The 14,096-nt window shown below is 44.7% G+C and overlaps 1 protein-coding gene across 3 annotated transcripts in view; it reads left to right on the forward strand.

The window, feature by feature from the left end:
• The window catches only part of HSF1 (heat shock transcription factor 1), a 1,218,386-nt gene that overhangs the window by 1,081,621 nt on the left and 122,669 nt on the right, over positions 1 to 14,096 (forward strand). For all 3 annotated transcript variants that reach the window (XM_069621903.1, XM_069621901.1, XM_069621902.1), the window contains one exon: positions 4,598 to 4,663. In XM_069621903.1, the coding sequence (XP_069478004.1) occupies positions 4,598 to 4,663 (66 nt within the window). The remainder of the gene's footprint in view (positions 1 to 4,597; positions 4,664 to 14,096) is intronic.

Below are 14,096 nucleotides of genomic sequence, written 5' to 3' on the forward strand. Positions count from 1 at the left end.
AACCTGAACCTCAGAATCTACGCAAATGATGGAAGAAACTAATAATCCTTCCTGCCCTAGCCGACACACTCCTTCAGTCTCCACCCACTACCTGCCTACTCAATGAACAACTAACCACCGACGCCTTTAACTCATGGCTCAACACCTCACTAATGCGGCACACACCCTCTTGCAAACCATCAGCCCGCCGTGGCCTTTTCCCTAGATGGTTCACACCTGAACTGAAGACCACTAAACAACTACATAAATCCCTAGAACGCAAATGGCGGAAAGACAAAACCCCCCTGAGCACATCGAAATTGGGCCGGCACCTTCGCCCGTACAAGGCTGAAATCCGTAAAGCAAAAAAAGACCATCACAACTCTCGAATCCTAAACTGTAAAGACCCCAGCAAAGAAATTCAAAAAATAATCACCGAATTCACCAAACCATCATGCATCACCACCCTTCCAACCCCCTCACAATCGCTGTGCGACTCGCTCTCTCTCCACTTTTACACCACAGCTCTCGAAAGAACAAATGCTTTAACCAACAAACTAGCTCTCTTATGCCCACATACCAGGCAACCCACCGCCTGCAACCACTTCCCAACCAACGTTCGACTCCTTCAGTCCATTATCAACCGACCAATTTCTCAAACTTCTCTCTGCCCGCAAATCATCCAGCTCTCCGCTGGACCCTTGCCCAGCCACAACCCTCAAAGAAATTTTCGCATCTACCTGCGCAGGAGAACACGCAAGAACCATCATAAACGACTCCCTTTCCTCAGGAATTTTTCCCGACACATTCAAAACGGTTCATGCCAAACCTCTTATAAAATAAAAAATTTCCCTCGACCCTCTTGAGCCCAAAAACTACTGCCTCATCTCAAACACCAGATTCCTAGCCAAACTCATTTGACCGAACTGCATACTCCCAACTAAATACCTTTGTCGAAGCCAACAATCTCCTAGACCCCGCTCAATCAGGTTTCAGAGCCCGACACGGAACCGAAACCACCCTAACCTCAATCTGGGATGACCTTAAAAACACGGCAGATTCTGCAGGGTGTGCCGCATTAATCCTTCTTGACCTATCCGCCGCCTTCGACACAATCAACCACTCAGTCCTCCTTGACCGCCTCCACTCCCTAGGAATGTGTGGAACCGCTCTCAAATGGATAGCATCCTTCTTCAATAATAGGAACCAAATAACCATACTCTACACCTATTCCTCCTAAGCCCGACCAGTCGACACTGGAGTTCCTTAAGGAGCATGCCTATCGGCCCTCCTGTTTAACCTCTACATGGCCACCCTCCCACAAATAATTTGCTTGCACAACATCCTGTGCTAGAACTATGTCGATGACACTCAACTCATTCTAAAACTCTGGAACTCAAAACCCAACTGCCAACCTGACCTCACTTCCTGCCTCCTCGACATAGATCTCTGGATGACCACAAACCAACTCTTGCTAAATCCCTCCAAAACCGAAATCATGGTATGTGGCAACACCAAACTTCTTCCACACCCACTACCCTGGCCAACTCACAGACACCCTCTAATTCAGTGAAAAACCTTGGATGCACCCTAGACTCTGACCTAAGCCTCTTGCACCAAGTCAACCAGTCCTGCCACTACCACCTTAAAGCTCTTAGGTGCATTTTTCCATACCTCTCCTTTCCCAACAGACTCTCGGCTGTCCAATCAATTGTTATATCAAGACTGGACTATGCTAACCCCCTCTGCCTCGGAGTGCACACATACCAACTGACTAAACTACAAAGAGCTCAAAACGCTGCAGCCAAACTGCTATTAGCGCTTGGTCCAAGAGACTACATCTCCCCAGCCCTCTTAACTCTACACTGGCTTCCGGTTGCCCGAAGGGTGACCTTCAAAACCATATGCATTTCTCACCGAGCACTGCATAAAACCGGACCTCAATATCTTCAAGACAAACTAAAACACTATCACCTGGCACATATCCTAAGATCAAGCTCAGCTGGCCTCATAGTCATACCAAAAACAAACTCAGTCAGGTTAGGTGGATCATCATTCTCAGCCTTGGTCCCCACTCTGTGGAACACACTCCCACCCCACATCCGACTCATGGCTCTTCCCCTAAAACCGATCCGTCACTCAAACTGGATAACAGCAACTCAATGACATTAGCCCAAAATGCTAGATCATAAATAACAATCCAGCATCATGATCCGAGCAAGAAATCGAAAGATAACCTCTAAGGTAAACTAAAAAGGACAAACAAAATGGAATGAGTAAAAAGGATCATAGCATTGAAGTGGATAAAAATAATTAGTTGCACGAGAGCAGTAAAGTGGTTGACATTAATGAAATGGATGAAGAGGACAAGAAGCTCAAAGTGGACGAGAGGAATAAAGTGGATAACAGCAATTCAACTACCCCAAACTACTAGGTCATAAATAACAATAACAATCCAACATCAAGATTCCAACCGAGAAATCGAAAACTTATAACCTCTAATGTAAACTAAAAAGGACAAACAGAATAGAATGAGTAAAGTGGAACAAATCAGTAAAGATAAAAAGAATAAATTGTATGAAAGCAGTACAGATGCTGAAATGAATGAAATTAATGTAATGGACGAGAGGAACAAAATGTACAATAAGAATAAAGTGGAGAGGATGGAAAGATGAATACATGATACGGATGAGTGCACAGAGTACACTGAACTGGTAGAGTGCATGAAACAGATCTATGGCATGGAAGGTAAGAGTGCATGGTACAAATGGAATTAATAGAATAGACAATTCAAGTGCATGTAACGGGTGTAGTGCATGGGACAGATGGAGAACATTGGACGGATTGAGTGCGTGCGACAAGTGACATGAGTTGAACCGATAAGGCATGATGAATGGATGAAGTGGGTGGAGCAGATGAATGTCGGTGGAGCGGATGAGAGCGTGGAGCGGATGAGAGCGTGGAGCGGAAGTAAGGTTTGGAGCGGATGAGAGCGTGGAGCGGAAGTAAGGTGTGGAGCGTGTAGTGGATCTAGAGCGTGTAGCGGGCGTAGAGTGTGGAGCGAACAGGTGTTGTATGTGACGAAACGGGTGATGTAGGTGGAAGGAATGGGTCAAGTATGTTGAATGGAACGGATGTAGAGTGTGGAGCGGGTGTAGAGTATGTGTCAGAACGGGTATTGTATGTATGTGTCAGAACGGGTGTTGTATGTATGTGTCGGAACGGGTGTTGTATGTATGTGTCAGAACGGGTATTGTATGTATGTGTCGGAACGGGTGTTGTATGTGGAAGGAATGGGTGTTGTAGGTGGAAGGAACGGATCAAGTATGTTGAATGGAACGGGTGAAGTGGATGGAGCAAGTGAAGTATAGGGCTGAAATGGACGAAGTATAGGGTTGAAACGGATGAAGTATGCGAGTGGCACGGATGAACTGGATGGCACGTATGAACTGGGTGGCACGTTTGAACTAGGTGGATTGAAAGGATGAAGTATGTGGATGGATCGGGGGAAGTGGGTGAATGGAAGAGTGAAGTATGTGGAAGGAACTGGTGAAGTAGGTAGATGGAACAGAGAAAGTGTATGGATGGAACGGGTAAAGTGTATGGATGGAACGGGTGAAGTGTATGGATGAAACGAGTGGTGAAGTATGTAGATGGATTGAACGGATGAAGTATGTGGAAGGAACGGGTGAAATGTGTGGAAGGAATGAAGAAAATGGGTGAATAGAACAGGTGAAGTATGTGGAAGGAACGTTTGAAATAGGTAGATGGAACAGAGAAAGTGGGTGTATAGAACGGGTGAAGTGTATGGATGGAACGGGTGAAGTATGTGGATGGAACGGGTGAAGTATGTAGATGGATGGAACGGATGAATAGAAGCGTAGAGTCCATGTGAAGGCCTCTTTGTGTGAGGCGTTTACCATTTTTTTTTCTTTCCTTTCCCTTGTCCTGCACTAACGTGCAGTGTGAATAATACGCAGAAAGACTTTAATACAAGACTTGGAAGAGAGGTAAGAGCGTCCTCAGATACTCTCTTCGGACTACTCACCCAAGTTATATAACTGTTTGAGTATTGATCTTGTAAATTTAACCACGCTTTTGTTGCATTATCGGTCTTGTAAACTTAACGCTATTGTTGCACTATCCAATTGAGTGATTCAAACCGCTAAGTACGATGCCTATGATTCAGTACTCCTTGAAATCTGATATGCCATCACACATACAAGTGCAAAAATAAAATGTTACAGGCACAAACACTGAATTCCTCCCCGCTTTGAAAACTCTGAGCTTGCACCTTCAAGGTCTATGAAAACACTTTGATTGTCTGTGACCTTGACCATTACACTCTATAGGCTGAGAGAACCCTATGTGTTCACTTGCAATCTGGAATCTCTGGGATTGCCTTTTGAAATGTTAAAGCCCTGCTGCCTAATGAGCGCCCTTTTAATTCTTAAATAATGCTGCAAGGTTTGTCATTAGTGGCAATATTTGGTGGGTGCCCGTTGATATTGCATGGGACAACTTGACCTGTCTCGAGGGAAGATTCAAGTGTGAGATTGGTTCTGGTTTTCACTAACCTGTTTGTCTTTGGATTATGACACGTCTTAATTCATTGCAGATGTTCAGCCCTCCAATGAGCATGACCGACATGACTGTTCCTGACCTTGACTCCAGCCTCGCCGGTGTGAGTACCTCTGTCTTCATTTTGCTAGCAACAGAATTGTAGTTCTTAAAAGTAAAACATAAACCGTATTTAACCTGGTCTGTTAATTTGAATACCAACTATTTTATTAAAGTTGTATTCATAATGGGGGGTGGTCCAGTCATAAACTAGTGATTTATGGGGTTTTCAGTGTGAGGTTAACTGATTATTACAAGCAATACAATTTGAATTTTCCACCATCTGTCAATACGCTTTTGCACTATGTTAATCACCACAGTAGTGGTGTTACAGCAACAATGCTGGTCTGGATTGTGGCATATTGGAGTTAACCAGACTGTGGAAAAGGGGATAATGTTATAAATCAATTAAACAACATTACAAGTCCATATCTTAAGCCTCAAATTGTTACTAGCATGCACCGAAAGGTGGACTAGAAAAAGTAACACTTTTGAAAGGGGCCCCTAGGGGTCCCTCGCAATATGGAAACAAGGCAATAACCATACACGAAAAGATGCGCCAGACACGAGGTTCAAATTCCCAATCTGAATCCACTATCCGAGTTTCCCAGCAACCCATGTAGTCTACTCTGTCGAAACTCCAGGCTCAGAGCTAGACTCTCGAAACTCTATGAGCCTCTGACTAGAACCCTACCTCCTAACAACAAAAGATCCAATACCCAGAAGCCCAATACCAACGTCCCCCCAAAAAATAAGAGACTTCCTCCCACTACCCAGACCAAAACTGTACCACCTCATCCGTCAAACCACCTACTCAAAGGAGGACTAATAAATGCAAGATCCCTGATAGCACATGCCACAGATATCTGTGACCTGATAGTGCTCGACAATCTGGACTTCATCGCCATCACCGAGTCCTGGCTGCACAACGCAGCAGGACCCCTACTCTCCTTAGCCATCCCAGAAGACTTTACGATATTCAGGCAAGATAGAACTAACACGCGCGGCGGTGGCATTGCCATCATCGCAAAGACCAGCTTAGATATGAGAATCTCACCTACAATAGCAGCTGACTCATGTGAATCACTTACTATCAAACTCCCACTAGCTAGCTCCCAAACTTTGACGATCCATCTCATCTACAGACCACCTGGTCCCTTAGGGACCTTCGAGGAGGATCTCCATAATTCACTCTCCAATAACCTTAAAACCTCTTCACAACTACTTGTCCTAGGGGACTTCAATCTGGGCTTCAATGACCCTTCAGATAAAAATGCCACCATCATTGCCAATTCCCTCTCAAATTTGGGCATGACGCAAAAAACTCTTGCACCTACACATAATAAGGGAAGAATCCTTGATTGGCTAGTAGACTACAATTGCACTGCCAATATCAAAGCTATTATCCCTCAACCTTGGTCAGACCACTTCTTCCTGTCATTTGAATTATCTACCTCCAGACCACTTCCACCAGCCTCCATCATGGCCCCGCCTTGCCTAACAAGAAACAAAAAGAGCATCACCAGAGACACAGTGATCCCGGCCATTCTACCTACACTTAACGGATTAGCAGATCATCTAGACCCAGAAACACTAGTCAACGAGTACAATAAAATTATGCTAACTACCCTCGACAACATCGCACCCTTGAAACTCAGAAAAAGTAAACCCAAATCTCACCTAAATAAATGGTTTACCCCCGAACTAAAGGATTTGCGACTACTTAAGAGGAGCTGCGAAACAGCATGGAGGCTCACCCCTTCAGTAGACCATAAAATGAAACTAACAGAAATCTCCTCCCAATATAAAAAAGAAATCCATCTGGCCAAACAGAACTCCTTTAATAAGCGGATCTCCAACGCCAATTCAAGCATGAGGGAACTATTCACCATCCTCAAAGAACTAGAGTCACCCATCCCCATTACGGATACATGCACCAAAGACAAAACTTGGTGCTCCAACATTCAGCTAGCCTTATCCAATAAAATCTCCCTACTCCAAACAAAAATAACCAAAAAGAAAGCCTCCCTTACTCATCATTCCAAGACTAACAACCTCATTACAGACACTACCCCAAAGACCCAGAACACAGCCACACGATTCATGTTTTCCAAAACATCGATTCTCGAGGTGGAGAAAGTCATCCTCTCTCTTAAGCCGTCTAACTGCCAGGGCGATTCCTGCCCTGCCCAGCTTATAAAAGACGCAGCTAGAGATCTCTCCCCGTTTATCGCCAAACTCGTCAACTCCTCATTCACGTCCGGCACGGTACCCACCAACTTAAAACAATCCTGGGTACTACCATTGCTTAAAAAGCAAACGCTAGACCCTCTTATACCCACAAACTACCGCCCCATTACAACAGTCCCCTTCCTGCTCAAAATCCTGGATAAGATCGCCTACAATCAAATCCAAAGTTTCCTGGAACAACATAAACTCTTAGGAGAGCGCCAATCAGGATTCCGTCCACAACATGGTACAGAGACTGCCCTCATCGACCTAAAGGCACAAATAGATGAAATAAGAGATAAAGGTAAAATGGCTCTCCTCTTGCTGCTGGACCTCTCGGCGGCATTCGACCTTGTAGACCATGGAGTACTTTGCAGCCATTTAGACTCAGCCGCACATTTTTCCAAGGAGGCCATATCTTGGATTGAATCCTTCCTCAGTGATAGGACTATGAGGGTGTTCTCCCCCTCGGCAGCGGCGGACCCAATCCCCATCCGATGTGGAGTCCCTCAGGGCTCATGCATCTCCCCGACTCTCTACAACATATTCACTAAGCCCCTTTTTGATGATCTGGACCATCTTGGTATCACCTACACCAACTATGCAGATGATACCCAGATTCTCCTCCCACTTTCCGGGGACTACAACAAGGATTTGGCCTTGGTGAATAGGGTGTATATCATGGTCCAGGCATGGATGGCAACCCACGGTCTATGCCTGAACGATGACAAAACAGAGCTGCTCATCCTAGGGACACATTCTAACATGAAGAAACTCAGTCAGGACTACACCTCATTTGAAATTGACGGGAATATTATCAAGGTTTCCAAAGATGTGAAGACACTTGGCTTCTATCTGGATGCCACCCTCTCTTTTGACAAGCAGGTGAAGTCATTGGCATCTGCCACCGCCTACACATGCAAACTCATTAGAGCAGGCAAGCACTTTCTCTCCGATAACAACTGCCTTATCCTAGCGAGAGCATTAATCCTTTCGAGACTTGATTATTGTAATGCCCTCTACATCGGAGCAAACAAATCCATTACCCACCGACTTCAAATTCTTCAAAACAATGCCCTACGAGCCGCCCTTGGTGTACCCAAAAGATCACATATTTCAAACATCAGGCGTCAAAACAATTGGTTATCCTCCCAAAACAAAATCCACCTTAAAGTAGCATCCCTGGTTCATAAAGCCCTGAACAATGCAGCACCAAGCTATCTCCGCAATAAACTCATAAAAAGAAATTACTCGCACCCCGCTAGAGCTGCAAATGCCAACAGCCTCATTATTCCTAGATTCAGGTTATCTAAGGCGGGGGGTAGTAGCTTCCCGGTGCAAGCAGCTCAATTATGGAACTCATTGCCTAATCCTCTACGCGAGGCACAGCCCTTCCCTAAATTCAGAATTAACTACATCAATCTGCTAAGGACTGCCAATGAATAGCCTATTGGCGCCCACTTATCCTTATCCCCACCCTAGAACTTACACTTCATCTTGATCTTATGGTCCCACTCTCTTTGGCCACCTGACCGATGAGCTTTCGCCCACACAGTACCTGTACATAGATTGTCTTGAGCATATTTTGTATTTATTCTGTATGTATACCGCAACTGCTGCCTTCCTGTGTTATTGTGCATCTATATTTTGTATTTTGTATTTGTACAGTGTATTTATCCCATGACCCCACCCTGCAACCTAAGCTTCGCATTTTCTGTACTGCTGCGCCCGGCTACCTTTGGGTTTGGTGCGCATTATAAGTGAATAAAACAAACAAACAATGCTAGGGTTTATTGCAAGCAAAATAGTCCCAATTGATCAATTCTGGTCTCACGCCCCGCGACGTGTATTTTCTAGACCTTGAGGGACGCGAGAGAGCGAATTACGTACATCAGTTACATATATCCAAAAAGCATATCATACAATCAGCTATGTCATGTTTAACACCCCTCTTTATTAAGTTTCTTTGAACTCGGGATGACGATGGACATTTCCGACGGGTATGACAATTATGACACTTTCGATGTCTATTCTAGTAACAATGTGCAATTAGAAAGTGCGGAGGCATCTTTTAGTTGTTGAACAGAACACAGTGGTTCTGTTCTTGGAAGCAAGCTGCACACGGGGGAAGAGCCACATTCCAAGCTTTGCTATCTATGAGGTAGTATTCGTGTCCTGGGAGCCGACACGGTCTTAAAGGGTTTTGCGAAGGGGGGCCGTAAGAAGAGCATAATTCAAGCCTTTAGCTGTTTTATTCTAACACATTATACCACAGTACGAGACTGGCTGGCAGCTGTGAAATGATTAAATGCCCTGCAGCTCTCCCTCAAGGCTACAGAGAGGGAGCGTGGGCATTCCTTTCTGGGCTACTCATGAGGATTTTCAACGAACTCCTCAGTCCCGCGACCTTGCCCTTTTCATATTCAGACAACAATGTTAACAGTTGAGCAGAGTAAGCAGAATTCGCAAGAATTGCAAGCTGCAAAGCAGTTTAGACAGAAAGAAATGAGCAATGGTTAACAAGCAAAATGGCGATTCTTGCTACTTTTAAAATGGCCGCTTGCTGGTCATGCATAGCAGTCTGTATTTCTATAATTCTGTGCATAAGACGGTTGGCCTTCGGCCATCAAGATACGTCCATCAACCAAAATGAAGGGTATTCACTTTTCCAGATTGACACTTTGAAACCCATTTAAGACCTTGTTAGCTATTTTGGTATTTTAAGTGCGACACTTAGACCACCTTTCCTGCTTTTTAAGTTTTATAATCTAGGTTCGTCTACACTTTTTGTGGTTTTCAACCCAGTGGTTAACGCCATGTTTCGGGGTACTTGATGGCATTGCCACTTTCAGTTTGGTAGAATTAAGCAGTTGCCTTCCCCACTCCTCCACCCGTTTTTAAGTATTAGCTTTGGCAAAGCTCTCTTTTGTCAAGATATGTTCTCTGGGCTACTTTGTGTAGAGCTGTATGCTGCTCCTCACCTAATTTATGTTGGTAGTATTTTTTTCTCTTTTGATGTCATATTCCAAGTTTCCTAAGAGTCATGATTTTTTTTTTTCTCTGCACCAGATTCATCTCCTAGCAGGACTTTCTGTGGGAGGCGCACCCTGAACTTTGAGGTTGCTCTATTGCCCCTCTGCAATGTGGTCTCTGCATTTCTGATTGGTGTAGATTTAGACCACTAGAAGCAGAGCACTGCGATGCATGCTTAAGGATTTAGCCAGGTCACTGAGCAGACCTATCAAGGCTTGAAGTACCGTACTTAAGTTCGACCGCATATTCTTTTTATTTCTGTAGACACCGATTTGTAGAGAATGTTCAACCTTCAAACAATGGCCTCTCAAGAGATTTCTTGACTATTAAGCAGGTCGAATTACAGATTTGTTGTGGTAATGAGATTCAGATCTTAACTGCCTGGGTTAAAAAATACAAAACCCGCTTGATTGTAATGTAAAGGTCAGACTGCTGAGCAACTTATCCTCTGGAGATTGTAAAGATTACATGGAGACAGGTGTAGATTGGTCAGGGATATTTCATACATACATTTTTAAACCAGGTGCCGTCATTGAAGATAACCGTATTTATTTAGTGTAGTTCATGTCCTAGCTTGGACATGCTACTTGCACTGCATGGCTCTGCCTGGTCTGTGTAGAAACTTGCTGGGTTGTGATATCCCCCGTTCAGTACCACCACCAGTCTAACCCTGTTGCTCTGAGCGATTTGAAGTTCATAATGTTGTTTTTTCTTTTTTTGAAGATCTGGATCAACCGCTTTTTCTAGTCTTTCCTATGGTGTTCAACTTCTCCGATTAGATTGGCGTGGCATAAGTCTTCCACATGACGAGTGTTTGAACTATCAGATTTTAAGTAGTGCAGCAAATGGCGTTCACAAGCCCCCATTAGGGCTCATGCCTTTGTGTTGTTTACCTTGTTTGACAAGGGGAAGACTGTACACTGAGATGGGAGTTTGGTTTTTGACAGACCTAGCCTACATGTAATGGCCAAACGGGAAAACATCCACCTCACCAGATTCTAGCTATAGATTTTGTTAATCCATAATCAATTGTCTTCATGTTTGGAGATGATATGATGAAATAGTTGTGTGTATTTGATTAAAGATTGGATTTGCACTTCAAGCTGATCTAGGAAGGTAGATGGCATCCTGTTGGGTGCAGACTTGTGCTATCTCCATTTCCCCATGCTAGTCCTTCTTGCTTGTGCTGCAGACCCTCTTTGAGGCATGGCACTCTTGTTTCAGCTCATATTGGCTTCCTCCATTGACTGATGTGATTGGCTTCTAGTTGGGGTTGCATCCTTTGAATCAGCTGGTGCAGTCATTTTAGAGGACACTGGTGTTGGTAATAGTGTCCCCTTTATTAAACAAAAATGTGAACTCTATCAAAGAGCAATTACAGATCATGACGTGACCCATGTTCTTAATTTCCAGATAGGTTATTGATTCTCCACAAAATCAACGATCTTAAGTTATTAAAATCCTTTTTAGTCCTGTGTAGCCATAAATGTAGTAATAAAGCCAGCAGAAATTATGCAAAATTGTGAAACCGCTACAGGCATGTGCATTCAGCGAAGGAGGCAGTGTCCATAAGTTAAAATATAAACTAGTCATGCATGAACTTTATTTTATTTGCCCCAAATGTCTCATTCAAATGTACATTTTTTCAACTCACCTTGTTATACAGAATGTCTGAATTTGAATACATTTTCTGTCATGTGATTATTATTTATAAACTCTTGAATAGACCCTCCTATGGGTGGATTCTTAACACATTTTCACAAAATATACACGTTATCTGAGGCTTGTGGATCTGCTTGGATCACATGCTATGCATGGGCCGACATCTAGTGGTAGTCGCGCAGTATTACATGATTTGTTTTTGAAACTCAAAGGGAAGTCGACTGGGCGTGTTAGTAATGCTATCCCTAGTGTGGCATCTACTGTACCCATGGTCCTTCACGCGTCAAGGTCCCTCAGATTATTTCTTTCCGCCATAATAGTCACTAGTTTGCAGATTTATTCTGGCTAATGCCTTTGATAAAGTTTAATATTAGACTTTCATACCTATTCTTTCACTACAACCACCCATCGCCAGCAGAACCGAGAACATCTTTGGTGGATTTTGACGGACGGACCTATCGTGGGCAACAAGCTGCCTAACCATCTCGAAGGACAGTGACTGCGGCCTACACAGGCCTCACCGGCCCTCGGCCCATTACAGTAGGGAGAGTGGGGGGAGGGTCATACACTTCGTCTTTAGATAATGCCTATTCTGACCCCTTCCTTTCTCTTTCGTCGTCATGCTGCCTTTTCCACGAACTATGGACAACACGCCATTTACATTCTGTCCATCTTGTAATAGGAAGTACCCCTGGAAAGAACACAGTGTGCAATCACTGTCTTCCAAGGGATCACCTGCAAAGAAAAGAACTGCATTTCCTGCAAGCTCTTTCGTCCAGAGACTTTAAAGGACCGTCAAACTAAGCGCTGGGCCGGCCACGCCTTACAGGCTGAGGCCTCCAAAGACGTGGCTGGTGAATCCAGCGATGGCAGCGTTGACGTCCTAAGTGACACCAAGGGCGATCGGGGTTCAGGAGAATCCCATGTGCGAACCCGGACTCCATTAAGCAGGCCACCCGGCAGCAAAAGCACACACACCCACCACGATGCACTAAGGACATACCCCACGGCCGACCACATCGTCGACCGTTCATGGTCATGCATTGTCTAAAGAGAAATCTTCCAAATAATCTGTCCTTTGGGCCATCTCGATCGCCACACGACAGGTCTCGGAAAGAAGCACTGACAGTCTATTTTAGACACTGCGCCTAAAAAGGCACTCCTTTGGCGCTCTCATTCCCCTCCCTCGCAGGATAGTGGCTATACTCCCTCTGAAGCCACCCTATCGGGGGCTCTAGGTCATAAGGAACATACACCTCTTCAAGACACTCCTACTGCTCCTGTTTTTCTTAGGTCCACTGAGTGAAACCCTGAAAGCTTTGACAGGGTGATGAGGAGGATATCCTGTTAAGTGAACTTGAAGGACCATCACCCTCAAGAGTTTACAAGCCCTCAGGGCTCTGCACAGTGGGAAACAGTAGCCAGGGATGAACCACCTGCTAAGGTGCCACGAATACACACTCCAGACCAGCACTTCCACCCAAAATCTTGTTACCTCACAGATCCAAGATCCGAAACAACAAGATATATATTTTGTGGATCCCTCAGAGTCTCAAGATCCAGGTTCCCAAGGATACCAGGGTGACCAGTTTAGTCGGGACCAGGGCCAATATTACAATGATGACGACGCAAATAGCTACGTCATCCAGTCCTCAGACCATCGGGATCAGCCAGTGGCTGACTCACCTAAAGATAATCTGCTCCACTACAAAAAGCTGCTCCTGGGGGCCGCCCAACACTTCAAAATAGATACTCAGGAGACCCAACGTGACAAAGATCTTGTGGAGGACATTCTGGGAAACAAATCCGCTACACAATTCATTCCCCTCCTTCAGTCGGTTCAGAGGCGTATTCAGCCTTCCCTTCTAACACCAAACCTCACGAGAGGTCAACCCCTACATTGAAAATGTGTTCAGGCCGGCCCCTACCGACCGTCTGTATATCGGAGGTCAATTAAAACCTGACTCACTAGTCATCACCACGACCCGGAAGAGAGCAGGCCACACCCCTGGCCTCAGCTGAGCTTTCACCTGACAAAGAAAGCAAAATGATGTATACCTCCAGCAGAAAAGTGGCATCCTCAGCTGCCTATCAAACCACAGTAATACCACTCTTGTGGCTAGCTATGCTTGCCATATGTGGGACTTGTTGGAACAGCAGATTGAAGCTGTCCTCGAGCCACTCAAATCTCAGCTTTTAAAAAACGTTTCAGAAGGCAAATAAGTGGGCAACTGCATTAAAAAAAAATATTTGGATCCTCCTAACAATGCAGGCCTCATCATACCTGAAGACACTTTCATTAAAAGACATGCCTGGTTAAGGCAGTCAGGCTTCAAGCTAGAAACGCAGGCCGCATTGCTTAATATGCCCATTGAGCCAAATGCCCTGTTTTGCAAGGCAGTTGAGGATGCACTGAAAAGGGCCAAGGGAAGAATATGATACCTTGAAATCACTAGGACAACTGTCTAATAAACCTTTTGTCCAAAGAGGGTCATTCAACACGAGAAGATTTTTCTGTGGGCAGGGCCCACAAAGCTCCAATGCACAAGGCCAGCCTAAAACGCTTAGCTACT

This window comes from Ambystoma mexicanum, chromosome 5q, assembly GCF_040938575.1.
Source record: "Ambystoma mexicanum isolate Mex_15411 chromosome 5q, UKY_AmexF1_1, whole genome shotgun sequence".
Lineage (NCBI taxonomy): Eukaryota > Metazoa > Chordata > Amphibia > Caudata > Ambystomatidae > Ambystoma > Ambystoma mexicanum.